The sequence below is a fragment of the Abramis brama genome (genome assembly GCF_963993115.1).
Source record: "Abramis brama genome assembly, chromosome: 6".
NCBI classification, from domain to species: domain Eukaryota; kingdom Metazoa; phylum Chordata; class Actinopteri; order Cypriniformes; family Leuciscidae; genus Abramis; species Abramis brama.
The window spans coordinates 47071103-47094031 of NC_139968.1; the positions used below are offsets into that span (position 1 = coordinate 47071103).

At 44.1% G+C, this 22929-nt stretch overlaps 2 protein-coding genes across 7 annotated transcripts in view; one reads left to right on the top strand and one right to left on the bottom strand.

Annotated features, from left to right (window-relative positions):
* The window catches only part of LOC311085333 (msx2-interacting protein), a 22233-nt gene extending 425 nt beyond the window's left edge, over nucleotides 1-21808 (top strand). The window contains exons 2-14 of one of the 6 annotated variants that reach the window (XM_084117809.1): nucleotides 957-1277; nucleotides 2737-3213; nucleotides 5851-6008; nucleotides 6456-6808; nucleotides 8552-8677; nucleotides 8768-8881; nucleotides 10326-10439; nucleotides 10775-10875; nucleotides 10986-18003; nucleotides 18089-18181; nucleotides 19268-19462; nucleotides 20607-20765; nucleotides 21142-21808. In XM_084117809.1, the coding sequence (XP_083973935.1) occupies nucleotides 957-1277; nucleotides 2737-3213; nucleotides 5851-6008; nucleotides 6456-6808; nucleotides 8552-8677; nucleotides 8768-8881; nucleotides 10326-10439; nucleotides 10775-10875; nucleotides 10986-18003; nucleotides 18089-18181; nucleotides 19268-19462; nucleotides 20607-20765; nucleotides 21142-21273 (9361 nt within the window). In that variant the 3' untranslated portion in view covers nucleotides 21274-21808. Of the gene's footprint in view, nucleotides 1-956; nucleotides 2369-2736; nucleotides 3214-5850; nucleotides 6009-6455; nucleotides 6809-8551; nucleotides 8678-8767; nucleotides 8882-10325; nucleotides 10440-10774; nucleotides 10876-10985; nucleotides 18004-18088; nucleotides 18182-19267; nucleotides 19463-20606; nucleotides 20766-21141 lie in introns of those variants that run through there. The other 5 variants (XM_084117810.1, XM_084117811.1, XM_084117812.1 and 2 more) reach the window with 5 other exon arrangements.
* Nucleotide 21809: 1 nt separating this feature from the next.
* Nucleotides 21810-22929, bottom strand: part of prkar2ab (protein kinase, cAMP-dependent, regulatory, type II, alpha, B) — a 28963-nt gene continuing 27843 nt past the window's right edge. The window contains exon 10 of the mRNA XM_084117821.1: nucleotides 21810-22456. Coding sequence (XP_083973947.1) covers nucleotides 22332-22456 — 125 coding nt within the window. The 3' untranslated portion in view covers nucleotides 21810-22331. The remainder of the gene's footprint in view (nucleotides 22457-22929) is intronic.

The following is a 22929-nucleotide window of genomic DNA, read 5'->3' on the forward strand; positions in this document are numbered from 1 at the left end:
AAGTTAAGCAGTTAGCTGGCCGCTTCACTAGTGACTAGTTAATGTTTTGCTGGTGGTTTCGTGGAATCTATCGTCTTTTTCACAGAAATCGTGCGTTTTGCATTCACGCCACAGTTACGCCTCACGAAAAGTCGCATAAAACGCGGGTTGAGTATGAGAACAGCGAGTGTGTGTGTCCGTGTGCGGTGGTTAGCTCGCGGCTAACAGGCTGAGCCGGTTTAACAGCGAAACCGATTCAGTCCGAGGAACAGAAACAAGAAAGAGTGAGAATCTGATGTTAGCGTTTAACTTCATCCCGCGATAGTTCTGAAGTAAACCCAAAGTTTTATTACGTAAACATGCAAGAATGGTGTTTTAGTTGAGTGAGCTGAATTAATGTCATATAGGAAACCGTTGTGAAATCGCTTTAAGTTCGTAGTCAAGTCACCTTTATTTATACAGCGCTTTTGACAATATAGATTTTTTCAAAGCAGCTTCACAGTGATAACAGGAGATTACAGTAACAGAGATTGTTTTGGCTTTACAGCAGCTCTAGAATAAAGATATTGTCTAGCTAAAGTTAGTTTTGATTGATTTACTTCTATTATAAAGATCATTAGTTATTACCTTAGGGGCCGCTAACACGACACCGCTCTTAAAGAAAACTTTTAACGTGTTCCTGGACGTTCATTTGCACGACAACAGTGTTTGGTGGCTCGAGAACGCAAACTTTGAAATAGTTTCAAGGTGCAAGTTTTGAAAATGTTATCATCTCCGTGTAAACTTCAAAAACGTGAATCTGTGAAAACTGTGACGGATGTAGAGTGAATATTCGCCCAAGCATAATGAAAAACATTATGAAGGTGTAAGTTACAAAGTTTTTGTACGTCAGAAAGTGTATTTTTGACTCTTAAATGTGTGTGTGTGGCCTACGCTGGTCCCGTGACGCCTGGTTTACAGTGGCTCGTCTCTTGCAGGTATGGCCGGGTGGAGAGCGTCAAAGTCCTGCGCAAGCGCGGCTCCGAGGGCGGCGTGGCGGCCTTTGTGGATTTCGTCGACATCAAAAGTGCTCAGAAGGCGCACAACGCCGTTAACAAAATGGGGGACAGAGACCTTCGCACCGATTACAATGAGCCGGGTTCGGTGCCCAGCGCCGTGCGCGGTCTGGAGGACGCCGCGCCCGCTAGCACTCACGGAAGGGAGGTTGCAGGGTTCTCGAGGAGCGCCGTGGGGCCGGTGTACGGGCCTCCGGTGACTCTCCACACCAGAGAGGGGCGCTATGAACGCAGACTAGACGGGTAAGTGGGACTACGGTGTCAGATACAGGGGTTGAGGTGGGGTTAAACACAATACTGATTCTCCGTTCTCTGAGGCCTGACTTCCTGCACACGGGATTATTAATCCTTGTCTATCATGTAAGAATGAGTGGATTAGATTGGTGTGTTCAAAATCAAAATGTGGGATTACTGTGTGAGCCATGAGCTGGATATCACCCACGTGGATATTACGAAGTCCGGCGGAGATGTAACGGGTGAGTTTGGATATTAGGCGTCCTCCAAATCTGGGATATTACGATTCCTCGGATGGTGCCGTGTGGAAGTATGTGCCGACGACGGATTTAACGAGATTTTTAACCAGGGAAATAGAGATATCGCAAAACCTTTTTGTCAGTTGTCATTTGCCTTGCACGAGTATCCCATCACCCATCTGGTCATTGTGCTGCTGTCTGTCATGGATGTGTATCACTGCCGTGGATTTAGGAGTCGTCGCCCGTCGCGTGTGGAGTAAGTGTGTCAGGGTTCATCATCTCATCCTCCGTGTCACTGCACGTCATTCGTTAGAGAGGGCCGCTAACACTCGTCGCTCGCGCTTGGATGTTTCCACCAAGCTTCGAAGACCAGAAGACGTGGCGGGAAGATTCACGCTTCCCGAATGTTGGATCTAACCTCATATGTTGGATGTATAGGTGTAGACCGAACTGGATTACCTGATCTTGAGTGGATGTACGGGAGAAGACTTCGCCAAGTCCCACCGCTGCCGTTCGGAGGAAGTAAATGCGCTGGAATTACGCACCGTTTGTTTTTGTTGTGTGCGCCGTTCGGATTATTCCCCACCAGTGGAAAGCTATGTTTTTCCTCATGAGAAGATTGTTTTTTTTTGTTTTGTTTTGTTTTGGTAAAGACTTTATTTGTTTTTCCTAAATATTATTTTTGTTAAACGCATCAAGACGACGTACGGATAACCGGCGCAGCCCTGATTGGACGAAGATCGCATAGTGGGATCCGATCCGCTTCTTTCGACCGCTTTCCGCCGTCGCTGTTTTTGGCTCACACACAATTCCTCCTATATTGTATTGGGAATAAGTAGGGTCAGTTACTGCTCTGACAAGGTTGGTATTGCCCTGCCTTACGCATCTCTGTGCTTTTTCTCTCTCTCTAACCTAGACACATAGTCTCTTAACCCCTGTTCTTTACTAACCCTAGAGCCTTGTGTTATCATTAACCCTTTGTTTTTCCCGCGGCGTTCAGAGCCAGATAGCCAGCATGGTTCATGAGTCGGATAGAAACACTGCATGATTGGTGTAGAAGTCCATTTCCAGCAGCGCTAGAGCCTCAGTGTAGCTCGGACTTAAACCGTGGCTCAACCAACCCGTTAGACTTGTACGATGAGTTAGCTAGCTGTGTGAGAGTGATCCAGCTGGAAGCTAAGTGTGTGTGTTCCTCTTTCTGTCGTGTCTCTTCCCTGTCTCTCTCACAGCAGCGGTTCTGACGGACGGGAACGGGCGTATGAACACAGTCCGTACGGACACCACGAGCGCAGTGGCTCCTTTGACCGGCCGCGCCACTACAACACAGACTATTACAGGGACCGCTCCATGTTTGCTGGCTCCAGCCCGGCCGCTAGCGCTCTTAGCGGTGGCTTCGACGCGACCGAGTCTCACTTTGAGCCTCGGATCCGCGACCCTTTCACCCTGTCTGGCTCCGCTCGTCGCGACTCATACCGTGACGACAGGGGCCGGCGCGCGGACCGGACGTACCATCACCATCGGCGGAGCCGGTCGTCACACTCGTCACAGTCGCGGCAGCCGTCGCCGCAGAGGAGCGTGGGACACACGCCTAAAGCCGCGCACTCGCCCAAGCGAGCGGCGGCGTCTCCGGGTCCGCGGTCTCGCTCGCGCAGCCCGTCCTCCAGCTCCGACTCCGCGAGCAGCACCAGCAGCACCGGCAGCGGCAGGTATCGTACCAGCGCTAGCTCCTACCTGTTTCAGTTCATGTTTATGACATTTTGCAGTTGTTACAACCTCATGATCAGAATCCTAGCCGAACTAACATACATTTCAAGCTTTATTAAAGACAAGTAAACACTCAGTTATTAAAAAAGAACAATAGATACAACTGAACAAAGATACGATTGAAATAGTGTTTTCTGGTCTTCAGGTACAGAAACTATAAATTGTGTGCAATCAAACTTATTTTTTATTACTCGCTTTTGTGTTTCGCGTCCCTAGCCGTTTTACGCTTGCGTATGTGACGTGTATGTGACGAATAACGCCAGAGAAACGTCAGTAGGCTATAATCGATTTCGGTCTATCACTGCGGCGAGGCAGAATGGTCCACCCCCGCATCGCGATGCAGAGATTAATTTCAACACCGACTGAATAGTTTAAAATCGGCCCTATGAAATCCATTCCATGTTTTCAGGTGTTCTGGGTTCCATTTTAATGGGTTAATTCAATTTTTAATCATCAAATTTTGTGTAGTTAATAATTTTGTACAATTTTTACAATGAGTGTTATAAATATATTTTTTAAATTCTGTTTTTGATTCTGTGATTTATGAAATTAATACAAATTTAATATCTAAACATTAGTAATCAAATGGTTGCATAAAAACTAGGGTTTGGGGTTTTTTATTCAGACCAAATTCTGTGGTTTCCATTTTAAATTTTTCTCAATTCCATTTTTAATGGTTTAGTAAATTATCATCAAAGTTTGTCTAACCAATTGAATTGTTAAAACGTTAACAATAATATTATTATTAAAAAAAAACATTTTAATTTTATTAAATTACTTTATTATAGTAAAATTGTAATATTAATATCAATGTTATTATTACTTTACAGTTGTTACAACCATATAATTAGAATCCTTTTTCTGAAAACAGTTTAAAATACGACCCTATGAAATGCATTTTATTTTGTTCCAAATTTGTTTTTCCCATTTAAATTCTGGATTACATTTTAATGGTTTAATTAATTATATATATATATATATATATATATATATATATATATATATATATATATATATATATATATATATATTTTTTTTTTTTTTTTCTTTGTCTAATCAATTGAATTCATAAAAAGTAGTCAAATTTGAAGACAAATGTTTTTATTTTTCAAAAATAATTTATTTTTCTGTTTATATTTCTGGATTCTGTGTTTTATGATTTAATACAAATGTATTATCAAAAGCAGTGGTAATAAAACTAATGCATAACTTCAATTTAATTTATTAGTGTTGGGCGATATGCTCCATTTTCATCATCGTCAGCCTGTGAGATCGGCGATACACGATATTACCGTGAGGGGGCGGGGCTTACTTGTTCGATTATTAACTTGCTTATTTACTCATTAGAGTTAAGGCAAATTAATTGTAGTTCCCAACATTAATTTAATAACAATACTAGCTTTAGTATAATAATAATAATAATAATTGAATACATTAATGGTAAAATTAGCCAATTATCGTACTGATATCGTCGATACTATCGTCTATCGGCACAACCCTATAAATTTATCCTTTAAAATGTAAGCAAATAAAATGTGAACAATTCCTTTTTTTTTACAAAGTACGTGTTAAAATTAAAACATAAATGAGAACTTGTGATGTCAAATGTAAATATTGTTCTAGGTATCGGAGTTGTAACAAGGAAGTTCAGGTCTGTCAGGTTAGACCACACTCATTTCTTAGAGTTGATGACATGATTGAGGGGTTGAGCTTGATAAACACAGTAAACACTTCAAGATGTGTAGAAACAGATAATCAGAACCAGAATCACTTATTCCTTCTTAATGAACATCGTTGCCTGATTCTAATGTTTGGGTCCAGTTGAGGAAGTCCAGGTACAGACGCGTTTAACCCTCTGGTGTCTTCGCCTGACGGTCAAATTACAGAAATAAAAACAAAAATGATTTCAATGAAATGAATGTACTATATTTTAGTTAGATAATGTTTTTTATTTAATATTTTGTATTGTTAGGGGATATTATGGTACTAAATTATATTTACGCTGTATTTATAATCTATTTATTCACTTTTTGCGAGAATTAAATTTCCAACTTAAACTGTGGTAAATCTTTAATGCTTTAGATGACAGACTGAAGTTTGATCTCTTTTCAGAGACGACGCTTGGCAGATTATTGCCATTATGATTTTTTTTTAAGTTACAGAATTTTACGTATTTTGAATTTTACCTATAATGAAAAATCAAAAACATAAATTTAAGCCATAAATAGAGTTGTTAAAAATGTGAGCCTGATATCTCTAGAAATGAGCGTTCAGTGAGATGTTGTTCGGCTGCAGTACCAAACGCTTCCACTAGAGGAAACTCGTCTCCATTCGTTTCCAATGCGTCATTTCTGACCGCGAGGAGCTCAAGTGTGGCTATTGTTTACAGCACCATTTAACCTGTGTGTGTTCACACAGCTAGTGCCAAAACCGTTACCAAGTTTCGTACCATTCCGATAAATATTTACCAGAGGCTACTTTCATGCTGTAATGATGTTCAATGCTTGCAGTTTCTCTAAGATAGCTAATGGCGTTCTCTTTGAACCACGTGTGTGTGTGTGTGTGTTGTGTCCTGGCAGCAGTGACTCGAACAGCAGCTCCAGTGAAGGCTCGCGAGCGCGCTCAGTGCAGTCCACGGCTACACACGCTCCTCCCGCGCCGCCGCTCACCATGGACTCCGACGAGCCGCGCAGGAGCTTCGGCATCCGGGTCCAGAACCTGCCCACGCGATCCACAGGTCAGCTCACCCGCTCACCTCACCGGGGCAGGGGCAGGGTTCGTCTCCGATGTCCCCAGAGTGTGTGTGTGAAGGGTTAGCTCAAACACGCCACAGATATTTATATAGCCTGTTAAAATTGTCATCTTAATCACGCAGAAACATGTAAGTGGACTTTTTGGTTACACTTTATTTTAAGGTGTCATTGTTACAGTGTAATTATACATTTAAGTCCTGAGTAATATTAAGCAACTACATGTACTTACTATAGGGTTAGGGTTAGGTTATTACTATGGTAAGGACACCGTAAAATAAAGTGTTACCGACTTTTTTTGTAATCGCGGCTTTGAACGATTACGTAATCATGGCATCCGTAGTGGCGATTAGGAGTTTGGTTAATTGTGCAGCGCTAATCTATAGTGTGTTGAGGACATGACATCACACTGTCCTGTGTTTGACTCCCCCCAGACACGAGTCTGAAGGACGGGCTGTTCCACGAGTTTAAGAAGTACGGCAAGGTGACGTCGGTGCAGATCCACGGCGCGCTGGAGGAGCGCTACGGCCTGGTGTTCTTCCGGCAGCAGGAGGACCAGGAGAAGGCCCTCAGCGTGTCCAAGGGCAAGCTGTTCTTCGGGATGCTGATCGAGGTCACGGCCTGGAACGGCCCCGAGACCGAGACCGAGAACGAGTTCCGGCCCCTGGACGGCCGCATCGACGAGTTCCACCCCAAGGCCACGCGCACGCTGTTCATCGGGAACCTGGAGAAGACCACCAACTACCAGCAGCTGCTCGACGTCTTCCAGCGCTTCGGCGAGATCGTGGTACGCTAGGCTAGCCCCTCAGGCCTGATCGTGGTACGCTAGGCTAGCCCCTCAGGGCTGATCGTGGTACGCTAGGCTAGCCCCTCAGGGCTGATCGTGGTACGCTAGGCTAGCCCCTCAGGGCTGATCGTGGTACGCTAGGCTAGCCCCTCAGGCCTGATCGTGGTACGCTAGGCTAGCCCCTCAGGCCTGGGGCAGAGTACACGCTTTGGCACGATCCGTTTGACGTGGGGTGTCGTGGGGATTCGTTAACGACAATGGCCGTCGGGATGCAAGATTCGATCGCTTCATCTCGTATAGTGTGCCGTAGTGGACGACGACCGACTAGCGTCTGCGAGGCTTCACGACATCACCATAAAAAGATTTTTTTATTTATTTAATTTTTTTTAGTCCTCCATGAAGGGTTCCATCAAGAGTGTGTGTGTGCACATGTGAGCGTGCGTGTGTGTTTGCGTGTGAGTGTCAGCGAGTGAGTTGCGTGTGTGTGTGATCCCTCTTTCACACCGCAAGCGTGAGCGGCACATCCGCGCAACTACATCGTCACTGCAGCGTGAGCGTGTGCGTGAGAGCGTGTGCGTGAGAGCGTGTGCGTGAGAGCGTGTGCGTGAGAGCGTGTGCGTGTGAGCGTGTGCGTGCGAGAGTGTGTACGAGTGTCAGCGAGTTTGAGTGAGTGTGTGTGAGAGTGTCAGCGAGCGAGTTTGAGTGAGTGTGTGTGAGAGTGTCAGCGAGTTTGAGTGAGTGTGTGTGAGAGTGTCAGCGAGTTTGAGTGAGTGTGTGTGTGTGAGAGTGCGTGTGTAAGAGATTGCGTGTGTGTGAGAGTTTGAGCGAGTGTGTGTGAGAGTGTGTGTGTGAGTGTCAGCGAGCGAGTTTGAGTGAGTGTGTGTGTGTGAGAGAGTGCGTGTGTGTGAGAGTGAGAGTTTGAGTGAGTGTGTGTGTGTGAGAGAGTGCGTGTGTAAGAGATTGCGTGTGTGTGAGAGTGAGAGTTTGAGCGAGTGTGTGTGTGAGACGGCTGACATGTTTCTTGTCCACGACAATATTTTAGGAGTCTAAATCGCGTAGTCTGACAGTGACTATCGTAACAGACTAAAGCACAGTGTAATCTGAACCAGGCTCTAGGGGTCGCAGCTCGGGACCGAACGACGAGGGTTTTGACACTCGATGGAATCGAGGAAAAGTGCTGATCTTTGATTCAGTGCCAGAGCTTTCGGCCCAGATCTCACGGCTCAGCTCCAGCCACAGTCTGTCCTGTAAATGACCACAGTGATTAGCTCATGTTAAACTGGGGCGGTTTTCCAATATACTTTTATTACTTTTTTTAGTGTTAAGGGTTTTCTGTGAGAGCGGTGTGTGTTAGCGGCCCCTAAGTATATAACTAATGATCTTTACAACGGAAGTGAATCAAACTAACTTTATCTGGACAATAACTTTATTCTAGAGCTGCTGTAAAGCCCAAACAATCTGTCACTGTAATCTCCTGTTATCACTGTAAAGCTGCTGTGAAACATCTATACTGTTAAAAGCGCTGTATAAATGAAGGAGACTCGACTTTATCCCAGTTTGATTCAGTCCTTCTAGAGATTCTGAGTGGATTTCAGCCATAAATCTGTTTAATATGGACATTTCTGCCTGTTTGAGAAAAGTCAAATGTTGTTCACTATGGTTGAACAAACTCCAATCTTAATTGCTTTTTGTCATTGTTCCAATCTTTATTTTAAATCATGGATTTGTCTTGATTGGTTTCAGGATATTGACATCAAGAGGGTGAATGGCATTCCCCAGTACGCATTTGTTCAATACTCCGATATTGCAAGTGTTTGTAAAGCCATTAAGAAAATGGATGGAGAGTATCTCGGCACCAACAGACTCAAGGTATTTGCACGTTCTTGGCAGATGCTTGTGTGTTTGTGTGTGACTGTATTGGCCTGGATGGTCAGTCATGTTTGTTTGTCTTGATTGCAGCTGGGGTTTGGGAAGAGTATGCCCACAGCGTGTGTGTGGCTGGACGGGCTGACCTCCAACATCACAGAGCAGTATCTCACGCGACACTTCTGTCGCTATGGGCCCGTCGTCAAGGTACACTCTTCACATGCACTATATGCTCATTCCAGGTCAGATCAACCAAATTACGGAAACTTCTCCAGATCAAATTTTTGATTTTGTTAATATTTTTTCTGAAAAAGACAAATAAATAGTGATGAAACCCCAAATATTAAATGTCACAGATGTTAGGGTTAGGGTAATCCACTGTTTTGCAGAGGAGGGTCAAAGTTACAATTTTCACCTGAGATTTGGAGCCAAATTACAGGGGTGTAAAAATGACTTGAGAAAGATGGCAGCATCACTTTAGTTTTACATAGAGATTGGTAGATATATTATTGAAATCTGCTGACTTAAGCAATCTTTGTTGTATTATATGCCACTCAGAGAGGTATGTTGTGTGCAATTATTTTGATGGAGGGAAATAAGATACATTTCTAGTTTCAGTATTTGTTCTTCAGACAATCCTCTTTAAACACTAAGTTTCAGCTGTTTGAAAAGTGAACCATTGTTTTTTTTACCATTGAAAATGAGTAAAATTCGACAATTTGAACATGGAGTCACATTGGGATGCCCATATCTATAAGATTGAACCATATAGAACCTTAAAAATTAAGATTGCAAAAGAAATATTTAAGAATTATCTAGAAGGATATTAAGATCTTTAATACTTTTAGAGTTACAGGCATGCAAACTTTGGAAAAGGAATATTTATGGCTCTCAGACAAGTACATTCTTTGCAAATTGTGTTGATAGAAAAAAAAAGCTAGATACATTTTTAGTTTCAACATTATTTGTTGTTCAGATATTCCTCTTAAAAGAAAAAATCGTCAGCTGTGTGCAAAGTGACCCACATTTGTTTTTTAACCTCTGAAAATGTGTACAATTGACCAATTTACACACATGGAGCTGCGTTAAGATCTCCATATCTCTGGCATTGAACCATCAAGGTTCTATCATTTGAACCATCAAATACAAGCCTTTTAAAGAAAAAAGAAGAAGAGTTTAAGAACCAAAATCTAAAAGGATATTAAGATATCTTTAATACTTCTTGAGTGACAGGCATGCAAACTTGAGGCAAAAAACATATAATATGCATATGCATATATATGATATGCATTGGCATATAATGCAACAAAGATTGCTTAAGTCAACCGATTTCAATAATATATCTACCAATCTCTATGTAAAAATAAAAATGACTTTTTTAAAGTCATTTTTACACCCCTGTAATTTTGGCTCTGAATCTCAGGTGAAAATTGTCATTTTGACCCTCCTCTACAAAACAGTGGATTACTCAGTCAATATACATTCATTACATTTAATATTTTGGCTTTCTTCATGTATTTCTTTCGCCAGAAAGAAAAAAAATTTATCAAAAATTTTAGCCGGGGACCTCAGGTTGACTTGATGCCGCATTACCCTATATTGATTTTTATATTGAGTTGTGTAGAGTACTAACTATTGTCCTCTTTTCCAGGTTGTGTTTGATAGGTTAAAAGGAATGGCTCTTGTTCTGTACAACAACACTGATTTTGCCCAAGCAGCTGTTAGAGAAACCAAAGGATGGAAGATAGGAGGGAACAAAATTAAGGTGTGTGGAACTGACTAGTGACACTTGAACTTTCTATTCATCTAGAATCTTTAAAAGTCAAATGTATCACGGTTTCCTCAAAATCTGAAGCAGCGCAACTCTTTTCAACATTAATAATAATCAGAAATGTTTCTTGAGCAGCAAATGGAGTTATTTAGCTTTGATCACTGATCTTTATTTAAAAGAACAGTAATATTTGTGAAATATTTTTACAATTTGAAATGGCTGTTTTCTGAGACATGCATCCATAGTGAACAGAAGAGACTTCTTTTAAACCTTTGACCGCCAGTGTATGTACAGTTATATAATGTAATGTGTTTGTTTCTTTTGTCCAGGTTGATTTTGCCAGTCAGGAGAGTCAAATGGCTTTCTATCGATCTATGCAGGCATCAGAGCAGGACATCCGTGACTTTTATGATATTCCAGCAGAGAGGAGGTGAGTGCTGCCTTAAGGGCAACACCCTAGAAACTATAATTCCTGCCTGCAGTTTGCTTATCTTCAGGCACTTGGCTAATTATTGCCCAAATCTTGTTTTGTTTTGCCAGGGAAGAGCGGCGAACTCCTTATCATGAGTTTTCAGCTGAGCGGGCGTATTACGAAAATGTAAGGACTCCTGGCATTTACGCCGAAGACCCCCGTCGGGAATATCCTGGTCGCAGTCGCGATCGCTATGCAGAGTTGGATCATTACCAAGGAGAACACTACGATCCCCGCTACCACGAGGACCCACGGGAATACAGAGATTATCGAGACCCTTTTGAGGACATCAGGAAGTACAGCTATATCCAGCGAGAGCGTGAACGGGAGCGGGAGCGATTTGAGGCCGACCGAGGCCGATGGAGCCCGTCTCATCAGCGGCGTCCCTTAACTCCCTCTGCTTCACCCTCACCATCTGAACGTGTCTCTCGAGAAGCAGAACGACGGGTGTATAGACACTCCTCTGAGAGATCTGGAAGCTGCAGCTCGCTGTCTCCACCTCCAGCTCAGTTTGAGAAGTCTGAGAAATCACCGGTGGATTACAAACCGGAAGGACTGGAGAGAGAAATAGAGCAGACCGATGCGGAGCGCGCAAGTGAAGCGGAGAACAAAAAGCGTTGCAGACGCAAAGAAAAGGCTGACAGAGAGAAGGGGGAGAAAGCAAAGCAAAGGAGAGGTAAAGTACAGTCTCCCAGTGCACCTCATTCTGAAGCGGATAGAGAGCCTAGTCTGGATATGGGTTCTGGGAAGGGAAAAGTTTCAGATGTGGAGGGTCAAGAAAGACCGAAGCATAAAGGGGACAAAGAACCCTCCCCGGTTGACCACGCAACTCGCCTCGAGTCTCAAAAGGGAGAGCGACTCGATCAGTGCAAAAGTGAGTCGTTAGACAGGGATGGCAAAGGAAAGTCAAAGAAGCATTTAAAGTCTGACTCTGGTAGTGATGGCAAAGATTCCCTTTTAGATTCTGACAGACTTGCAGCGAGAAAGAGGCGTTTTGGCGATCCCAGTGGGAAAACTATTAGGCAGAAAAGGGGCCGTCTAGAGGATGATCCCGGTTCTGGAATTAGCCAACCTGCTGACTTTGCTACAAGCACTGGATTTGCAAAAGAGACTGATATTGATGTGAAAGCAGAGAAAGAGGTTCAAAAGAGAGAACACTCCAAATCCAGGACCGGCCCTCATTATAGTCAAAGGGAAGAGCTGGATAGCGCTATGAGAGGGACGTCTCAGGGTCCATCGCTACGACCAGGGGAATTATCTGAGGTGGATGTTTTGGACTCAAAATCGCACCCTGTGCCTAGACGATTTTCAATCGACGGAACCTCCGATAAGGACAACAAAGTAAGGGACGAATATCTAGAAAATATTGACCTTTCTCAGAGTTACCGCAAACAGATGGAGCAAAACAGACGGCTTCGGCAGCAGCTGCAGACCCCTGATAAACAAGGAAAGGCAGAGTCTCAGCAAGGGTTAGATGCAGAAGATCTTGAGCATCGTAGCCTGGTGCATGAGGTTGGCAAGCCTCCGCAAGATGTAACCGATACCTCGCCTCCAAATAAGATCAAGAAACAAGAGTCCTTTGAGATGGAAATGAGTGCTAAGAGAGAAAGGATTTACCGAACAGGTCGCCAAAAGAGTGAAGACCCTGAGTGGAATAACACACATTCTCCGAGGTTACAGCATGCACCGCTACTAAGAGAGGTAGAATATGCTGACCCTCCTACTCAAATGATTGTGAGAGAAGTAAAAGAACCATCAAAACCTGAAGATAATGTTCCATTAGATCTGGAGCTTGCTGGTAAACGGATACACACCGCACAGATGTCAAAGATGAGCGCATCTCTACCAGATGAGCAGCAAAGACGTTGGGAGAGTCGACTAAAGCAAGAGTTGTTACCAGACTTTTCAAGGGGCTCTGAGAAAAGACGTCTCAATCGGAAGTACTCTGATTATGGACTTTGGCCCGATTTGGAACCTGGTGAAGTGCGTTCTGACTCTGAAGAGGATCGTGAAAATAAGTCCAACTCTCCTGCACCATCAACCTCTGTAACCTTCTCTGAAAGACATCGTCCAGACAGGTTGTCAGAGTCCAAGCTAACATCTGCCCTAGAGAGAAACAAATTCCGTTCTTTTGCAGATGATCAGACAATCACACCGGATACTAAAGCTTTGTTAGAGCGTGCAAAGTCTTTGTCCTCCTCAAGAGAAGACAACTGGTCTTTCCTTGATTATGATACACATTTTGCCAGTTTAAGGAGTAGAAAGGACACAGAAAAGGTAGAGTCAGCCCCACGACCAACTCCCTCATGGTACATGAAGAAGAAGAAAATTCGAAGTGAGTCTGACGACAAAGTGGAAGAAAGGAAAGAAGATCCAAAGCCAGAAGAACAGGAGAGACGAGAGTTGTTTGCGTCACGTTTTTTGCACAGTTCTATTTTTGAGCAGGATTCAAGGCGTCTCCAGCATCTGGAACGAAAGCATGAGGACCCTGAACATGGTGTTGGATATCTGTACCCTCAGCAAGGCCCAGCAGAAGGGCAGCCTGACCCAGAACCAGTTGTGCTTTTCCATAGCCGGTTTTTGGAGCTAACAAGGTTGCAGCAACAGAAGAATAAAGAACAAATCCCTCAAAATTCCAAGCATGAAGAAACCGTAGATACAACCAGAGGAAGTAAAACACCTGAGGAAGAACAAGCTCCACAGCAACAAATTGCTACTGAACCTAGTATCCATCCAGCTGAGAGCAAAATAATTAGCCCTGTTCAGGCTCCTCAGACTAGTCCTGTCCAAGCTCCTCAAATATCACCACCTGTTATAATAGCCAAAGAATCCTTGCCATCAGTGGAAACAGAATGTGTTGATACTCCTGCCTATAATTTGTTTGATCCTTCCATTAAGGAGGAAGATAAAGAGCATGAACAGTCCTCAGCTCAGCCACTACAGCCTTTGCTAGAGCAACCCTCAGAACCTAATTGTTCAGAATGCCAAGAGTCAAAGATCCCAGTCGAGGAGATGGTATTGAAGACTAATGACTTTGAAAGTGCTCCTGAAACCAACAAAGTGGTTTCAGAACAGCTTTCAAGCAACGAAACGCCTCCCAGCGTTTCACAACCAGAGACTGAGTCTCCAGTTAAGTTTCCAGAATCACCAAGTCCCCTCTCACAAATCTCTTCTGAGCCACATGAAAAGGAACCTGAGCCACCTATTACAGAAGCTGAATCTATCAATGCAGGTGATCAGAAAGTTGCTGATAATTATCCAGTTGAAGAAGCTGTGTCTCCCCCTCCAAAGTCAAGAAATAAAAAGACTAAAACCTCACCTAGCACACCAGTAACTACACCTCTGCCTGCCACCCCAGACAAACAGAGCACCCGCAAAAGTGAGCGCATTGACAAAGAAAAACTGAAACGCTCTCCGAGAGGAGAGGCATCCAAGTCAGTGCCCGATTCAAAGTCAGTAAGTAAGTCCCCTCTGCACAGCATAGAAATGGAGCAAGGTACAGAGCAAAATTCTCAGCCAGTTAGGGCAAGGCGTAGGAATGTGCGTTCTGTTTATGCTACACCAGTTGAAGATGAAACTGCACTGCAACCTGGAAAAGACGCTGAATCACCTCGTGTAAGGAAGCGTATAGACAGAGATGTGGGTTCTGATGTAGAGACCGTTGCTGCACCGCCACCGACCTCGAGACGGGGACGCCCCCCCAAGAATCGACGCCAAGCTGAGGATGTACCAGCAGGAAAAACTGAACGGTCAAAATCAACTGAGTCTAAGGAATTGGATGCCAGTGAGACGAGCAGTGAGGGGGTTCCCAAAGTAGGTAAAGGCAAATGTTCACCCCACACACAAAAAGGAGTAAGTCCAGTGAATGTATCAGCATCTGGAATCGGAAAAAAGGGAGACAAAATGGAGAAAATATCAGAAAGCTCCAAACTCATTACTGAGGAAAACTCTCTTGTTCTTAAAAACCTTACAATTCGGCTTGATGTGACTGAGGTGAAGGCAATGCTTCAGACTAGTGAAGATGAACCTGGAACCGAGGATTCTCCCAAAAAGAGCTCACCTGGTGTGTCTTCAAAGGATGAGGTCATAGAATCTAAATTTGAAAGTGATGCCATGGATGAAGTTAATAGTGAAGGGGAGGCATTGCCTGCTGCAACAAAAGCCATTGAGTCAGATGTATCTTTGCTGTCTCGAGAGCTGGAACTTGAGCAAGCTGTTGAGAATATTGCAAAGCTGACAGAAGATGCATCTCCTCCTCCTCAGTTTAAAAGTAACTTGACAAAGGCACAACGTTCATTACCTGAAGAACCAGAGCGTGACTCAGAAGAAGAAAAGCCTGCAATTCCAGCTAGTGAAACGGAGCTCGCTGCTGCTATAGATTCCATTACAGCAGAGGAAACATCTTGTACCCTGCCACAAGAACAAATCATCAACTCTGTTGTAGATTCAAATGCTGATGTACAGACACTTGCACCCAGTTCAAAAGTATCTGAAACCTGTGTTGGCGCAGCAGATGTTCAGGAGGAGACCGTAACCTCTCCTAGAAAAGGGTTTAAAGGCAGAGCAAAAGCTTCAAAGAAGGGCAAAGGCCAAAAGGGTGCTGGAAACAAAAAAGAACCATTCAAAGATGTTGAAAACATCCCTGTGAAGTCACCGGAGTCCATACCTGCAGAACTTCCAGCAGTCAAAGAAAGATCACCCACAAGTACAGCTGCTGTCATTACTTCCTCTTCCAAGCAGGTTGTAACTTTAACAGCGCCTAATGCAGACGTTCCAAACGAACCAGAGTTGCCTCTTAAAACTGAGATGGATATCCCAAAATCTTCTCCTGCTCCCAGCAGAAGCCCAACGTCACCCAAGTATCAGCCTTATTCATACAAAAACACGTCCCCCTCACTATCTCCAACAAGAACTTGCCTCAAGAATTTGTCCTCATACCCAAGCAGGCTTTCCGTTTCCCCTACAGAGCGTTTCAATCCGCCGAAAGAAGCTGGGGTCCTCTCCCCTCCACAGACCCCTTTAGAGAGCCCAACATTACCCTCAGACACCCCTGTTCATGACGCCAACTCGGGTGATTTGCGTAAAATCCTCACAAAGCCTAGAACTGGCCCAGTGTTGGACATGGCCACTACATCTGGGAATCTGCATCCTCATTCTGCAAGGGAAAGTGACATTACACCAGATGTGGTAACCAGCAAAAGTGCTCATCAAGATAACAGGCAACCCTCTGTTTCAGCCCAACCCGTAGTTCGACAGCCTGCCTCTATTCCATCCCCAGAAACAAAGCAGATCTTCAGTGAGAAGTCGGTCATTTCAGTTATTGCTTCCACTCCTACCTCTGTCATCAGTCGAGTTTGCAATCCCTCTGACTCTGAGGAGAAGCCAAATGCTCCCACTGGAAATCCCTTTCTCGACAAACAACCTCCAAAACAGATTTACCAGCCAAGCTTGGAGGAAAGCAGTACGTACCATGGTCCACCAGTCGGGGAGGAAGGTGGAAATGCTGGTCGTTATATTGTGGAGAGTACATCGCTGAGCACAGGTTCCAGCACAGGGCTGAGAGTTCAGACGTCAGAAGGTGTGGTGGTGCTGAGTCATTCTGGACAGAAAATGGAGGGGCCACATCGCATAAGTGCCAAAATCAGCCAGATCCCACCGGCCAGTGCTGTGGACATAGAGTCCCAGCAGCTGGTGTCCATGCCCCAGATCAAGCAGGATCACTACAGTGCCTCCCAAACACCATCTTCGAAATGCCCACTTCCTTCAGATCATGGGCATTCAATAAAACCACAACTAAATGTCTCCACAATTAAACAAGAGTCTGCTATGGACAAATTAGAGTCCTCTTACGCCCCAGTTCAAAGTGGAGTTGTTAAATTATTGCAACAAACGCCTGGCCCATCACAGGTCATGAGTTACCATCACACAGTGATGAAGCACCCCAAGAAGGTAGATGGGTCAGAGTCCCTCAGTGTGGATGGTGTGAAACCCGCCTGGGTCCCAACTATTAGTCCTGCTATAAGTCCTCATCTTCCCCCAGCAGCAGGTAATCATGTCGGGTTCATAGCTGGCACAACGACAGATCGAACTCCGTCCCTTATTCAACCTAAGCAGGAGCCGCGATCTCCCCGGAAATCTGGACACCCTCATTCTCCTTTTGCCAAAGTGCCGTCTCCTATTGGCTCCTCATCTCCGAAAGGTGTGTCTATGGTCCTTCCCTCTGGATTACCCTCTCTGTCCCCATATGTGTCCACTGTCCACCACTCTGAGCAGTCTGTGATCATGCCCCCACACAACGCTCACGGGAGCATTGGACGAATGTCGCCACACCGCGTTGGCCCGATAGGGCACCTTACTCAGGGTGAGGTACGAGTGAACACTCCTCCTCTCTCTATGATGAACTATGCCATTCACTCTGACAGCCTCCCCTCCTCTTGGCCACCTGGCCAGCAGAGACCCATATCTCCCCAGGCCGTGGGGAACAGGGAAATGGTCCTCAAGGTTAACACAGCCAATGCAAGAAGCCATGATGGAGGAGAAGAAGAAGCAAGGCGTTTCCACCCAGCTCTCGGAAGACCAGCTGCTCAACTGAAATCAGAATCCATACCAGCAGAGTATCGTGGAGCTCTCCCCAGTGGTTTACCCATTGATCGATTCAACATGTCACCAAGAGACATGCGAGTACTCATTCACCACCAGCAGAGCGATCGTCCCACTGCAGAATTACACCAGGTGCACGTCCCCGAGAACATGCCGACGTCTTCGACTCCTACCAGCATGGCGGCGTCTCTCTCACCTCGGCCACACTTGTTAGCAAAGGGAGCTGAGAAGGACCCCTCGAAAACATCCGAGCTGAGGAGGGAACAGACACCTCCCAGTAAGGAGGGAATGATGGCGATTCGTAGTACAATGCCTCCGATGGCTTCTCCTCAGAGAGTTCAGCTGATGACAGCAGGAACTGGAACATCCTTTCCTGAATATTCCAACATGTATACAAACCTACGACCCGCCCATGCTCAGTTTGCTGATAATTCTCCAATGGGGATTAACCAGTCCACCCATAGCATCCCATCGTCACAGGCACAGGTAAGTTTGAGTATGCATCAGTTTTTAAGTTTACTAGCTTTTAGAGCTGTGCAAATTACATTTGTCCCTTTCGTTTTAAACCAAGGGAGTTCAAGAGCCGGAGTCCAGTCAGCCTCAAGCTGAAGCTAAAGTGGAGCTGGTGGGACATCAGCCTGTGAACATGGTGCAGCTTCTGACGGTGAGCTTCTCATTCACTACACACAGAACGCTTTATTCTGTCCACACACAACTTCAGATTTGTACCTGTCCTGCCATATTTTCACTATCCCCCATCAAAATAATCAGTTTTTACTTTTAGTAGTGTATTTTTTTTTTTCTGTACAAAATGTGAAAATTATAGATTTTATAATATTGTACAATGTTAATCATTAAATGCAAACTGGTTTGTAGTTTCCAACATTCATACTGATGCCTCATTCGTTTTGAAAGCATTTAATTCAGGGTTCGTACAAGGTGCTCAAAGTGCTTGATTTTCACCGGTGTCCTGTGAGAGCGGTGTGTGTTAGCGGCCCCTACGTTAATAACTAATGATCTTCGCAACGAAAGTGAATCAATCAAAACTAACTTTATCTGGACAATAACTTTATTCTAGAGCTGCTGTAAAACCTGAACAATCTCTGTTACTGTAACTGTGAAACATCTATATTGTTCAAGCACTGTGTAAATGAAGGAGACTCGACGTACTTGAATTTGACCTTTTGAAATGTAAGTCCTGGAAAGCCCTTGAAAACAGCCATATTTATGAAGAGGTCCTTAAAGCGCATGACTTATTTTAAATACAATATATATGAAAAATATTGTATAGCACTTCTTAGTTCACATTGTTATAAAGCATCTTTACAGGAAATTCTATTGAAACAATCCTTATTGTTGATTTCTGTACAGTGACCAGGGAAAGTATTTGATTTCTTCATATGATCATATTAGAAAATAGTCAGGTGTCCTAGCAGAGTCTCCACAGGAGGAGTCCTTCACATTATTGCACACCGAGTCCGAAACTTTATTATGCATTTTTTCGTATTCGTCATTCGGTGGCTCTGAAACCGATCCGAAATATTTATTTTTTATGACGAAGAAAGTTTTGGAGGCCGTGTGTAAACGTGATTTATTTATTTTTTAACGTGCGGAAATTTCGTACTCGGTGTGCAAGAACCTTTACACATCAACATGTTCCACAAACACACCATTCTTCGTCTTCATGTTCAGCCATCTGTGTGTAGTGAGAATGACCCTTAAGATGTGCTGTGTTTTATAAACTGTGCAGAAATACCCTATCGTGTGGCAAGGCCTGCTGGCGCTGAAGAACGACACCGCCGCGGTCCAGCTGCACTTCCTGTGTGGGAACAAGGCTCTGGGCCTGCGGTCTCTGCCTCTGCCGGAGAGCGGGGGGATCCTGCGCATCGTTCAGCGGATGAGGCTGGAGGCGCAGCAGCTCGAGGGCGTCGCGCGCAGGATGACGGTACGTCAGGTCTCCATTTATACAGTGCTTTTCACAGTACAGAGCGTTTCAGAGCAGCTTTACGGAGATAACAGGAGAATAATGCAACACAGTTTGTTTCCAGAAGAAAATGGCGTCACAGTCCAGCTTAAGTAAGTTCAGTGATGGTTCATTTCTGTTGTAAAAAGTTAGTAATTTAGTTCATTTATACTAGGCTCAGTTTTCCTGCTTGAATGTTGACTATTTCCTCCATATTCTCCATTGTTGAGCTCCTCTCTTCCCAGTGTGTCAGTAACGCTCTGGGGTGTGTTTCTCAAAAGCATCGTTAGCCAACTATGATCGCAAGTTCATTCGTTATCAGCATAGTTCAACGAGTCTGTGTTTCCCGAAACAATAGTTCTAACGAACATTTGCAAACAGCTTCGCAGAGTTGTGTGTGTGGAGCGACAGATCTCTGTTTTAAAGCAGATTCTTGTTTGCATGTGGACTCAATAAATCCTGATCTTGAGCAAGCTGACATTCGGTATGATCTATATCTTTTATTTAGAACACATACAAATGTCATTTACGTCTTTAAGTTTGTTGAGATTTAAAGCACCGTTTTCAAAGCGAAGAGTTTTCAAAACGTATAGCGTTAATTTGATCTCAAACAGGTGGTGGAGTCATAACTACTGTTAATGAATCTGTGTGACACTAACCAACATGGTTGAACGACCATTTTGCAACAATACGGTTTCGGGAAACAGTCGTGTCTAGCTAGATCAACTAGCTAGCGGCATTCTTCCACGATGCATCGTACTGTAGTAGTTATTTAAGCAGCGAGTTACAGCGTTGTACGGGAAACACCCCCTGATTGGCTCCTGTCTCTATGAAGCTCCTCCTTCTGAAAAGCACACTGCTCTACACACTACTGACTTGCTCAACCAGGCCCCGCCCCCTTATTCTGCGCATGAATTATTTAAATGAGGAATATTGTGACGCGTTCGTTCCTGGAAGAAACTCGAGTACAGTGGAGGCGTTTCAGGAGTTCAGGAACACTGGTGTAGAGAACAACTCGAACTCAAACAGCAACATTACTCTGAAGACGGAGAAGAGCAGGACAGGTGTGAGCTGTAGAAACTCCTGTGAGATGATGTGTGTGTGTGTGTGTGTTGTGTGTTGTCAGGGGGAGAGTGACTTCTGCCTGCTGTTGGCCATGCCGTGTGGCGTCAACCAGGACGACGTGTTGAACCAAACCCAGGCGCTCAAATCTGCCTTCATCAATTACCTGCAGGCCAAGCTAGCGGCGGGAATCATCAACGTGCCCAACCCCGGCTCCAATCAGGTGCGTGCCTTCTGCAGCCGAGCTCTTCATGCTCAGGTGTTCATTATTCAGATGAACATCAGCCCATGGTTTACTCGCCCTCAACTCATCCTAGGTGTATATGACACTCTTCTTTCAGACGAACACAGTTATATTAAAAAATAGATAGATGCACTTTTATGATGGACAGATGCACTTTTATGATGGACAGATGCACTTTTATGATGGATAGATGCACTTTTAAGAGCCAGGACATTTTTTTTTAATATAACTCTGTATTCGTCTGAAAGAAGAATGTCATATACACCTAGGATGACTTGAGAGAGAGTAAATCATGGGCTAGATGTAATTTGTGAGTGAACTATCCCTGTAAAGCGCTGTGTTCGTCTCTCCGCAGCCAGCGTATGTGCTGCAGATCTTCCCGCCGTGCGAGTTCTCCGAGAGTCACCTGTCCCGCCTGGCCCCGGACCTGCTGAGCCAGATCTCCAGCATCTCCCCGCACCTCATGATCGTCATCACCTCTGTGTGATCGCACACACACTCATCCCGGATCTCCAGCATCATGATCGTCCTCACCTCTGTGTGATCGCACACACTCTGCCCTGCTCGTATTTATTCATCAACTGCAGTTTTGTTCATGGAAACTGGGCGAAAAAAGAAAAAAATCACAGAGCGACAAGTGACATTTTCTTCATTTGTTGATTTTGAGTCTATTTTTTGAAGAGCGAATCATAGAAGTTATTGTAACATAATTATGTGTTTTTAACTGGTCATGTGGTCCCCGTAGAGGATTGAACATTGGGATCGTCTCCGGCGGCAAACCGACAGGATCATGGAGTTTCTGGTTTGCCGGACTGTAAATATTTTAAATATTTAAAACCCTGCGAGAGGAAGGAGCCCGGAAGGGTCGGCTTCACCTTCAGGATCTGGAGGAGTGGAGTAAGGCCAGAATCAGAACGCTTTTGTGTTGTAAATACTCCAGACTTCGGGGCTGGCAGCTCTTCGCTGGGTTTATTGGGGCACTTCAAATTTTCTTACTCAAATAAAAAAAAAAGTACATAAAACTTGTTTTTGTCACTCAGCGTTTATTCATCAGAGAAACAGCAAATAAAACAGAAATAAGATTAAAGTGGTGTTTTTAGCAGATATATCAGGATGTTTACTACAGGAAATCATGTCTGAGGAAATGAAAGGCAGGATTGAAGAGTTCAGATGTGAAATGTGTTTGACAGCGCTTTAACTCTGCAATATTTTGTTTTTTTTGTTGAAAATTTTCTTTTGCTTTTTTCAAATACTATAAAAAACATCAGACAAGACACAGAGGCACAAACAAGGGGAAACTGGAGACTCGATGTAAAACACTTAGAAAATCAACTTTTTAAAGTCATGTGGCTCTACATTTATATCATTCAGAACGGCTTTCAGATCTGATGAGACTATTCCCTCCTGCATCTCACTGAATATTCTCTTCTCTAAGGGTACACACCTGCACCTCACACACACACCTGCACATGTGTTTTCTGTGGTAATCTTGAGTGTGTGTTCAGTGTGTGAGTGTGTATGTTTTCTGTGGTAATGAGTGTGTGTTCAGTCTTTGATGTGGACGCTGGACCCGAAGACGGCCACCAGCTGCTGCTCGTACTGCCAGATGTTCCTCTTCAGGATCTGCTTACAGGAGCCCAGCAAACGCTCGAACGCCTGCACGTCGATCACTGACACACACACACACACACACACTCGTCTTCTGTGTCAAACACTCTTGCATCAAAACACGTTTACTGGAGAAGACACATGACTGGAGATAATGAGCTGAGTGAGTTTGTGCTTAAAACAAGAACAAATATCCATCAGTGGAGTCAGAAAGATAAACTGGTTTCCACTGTTTTCAGCACAAACTCACTGTGAACGACTGAAGCTGACGAAGTTTATCATGTTGAGCGAAACATGGAGGATTGTCAGTTTCTGACGGACGTTATACTGCATTTTTACACTTCAATGGTCGACTTAAAAAAACATCAGGAAAAATGTTTGCCTTAAATTACAAACACAAACAATCCACTTTATCAGACAAACGGCATCAAATGTACAAAATGTGAGATTCAACTTTTAAGATATTTAGTGTGAGCAACTTAAAATGTAAAATGCTCATATTTAATATTATCTATATATGTATATATGTGTTTCA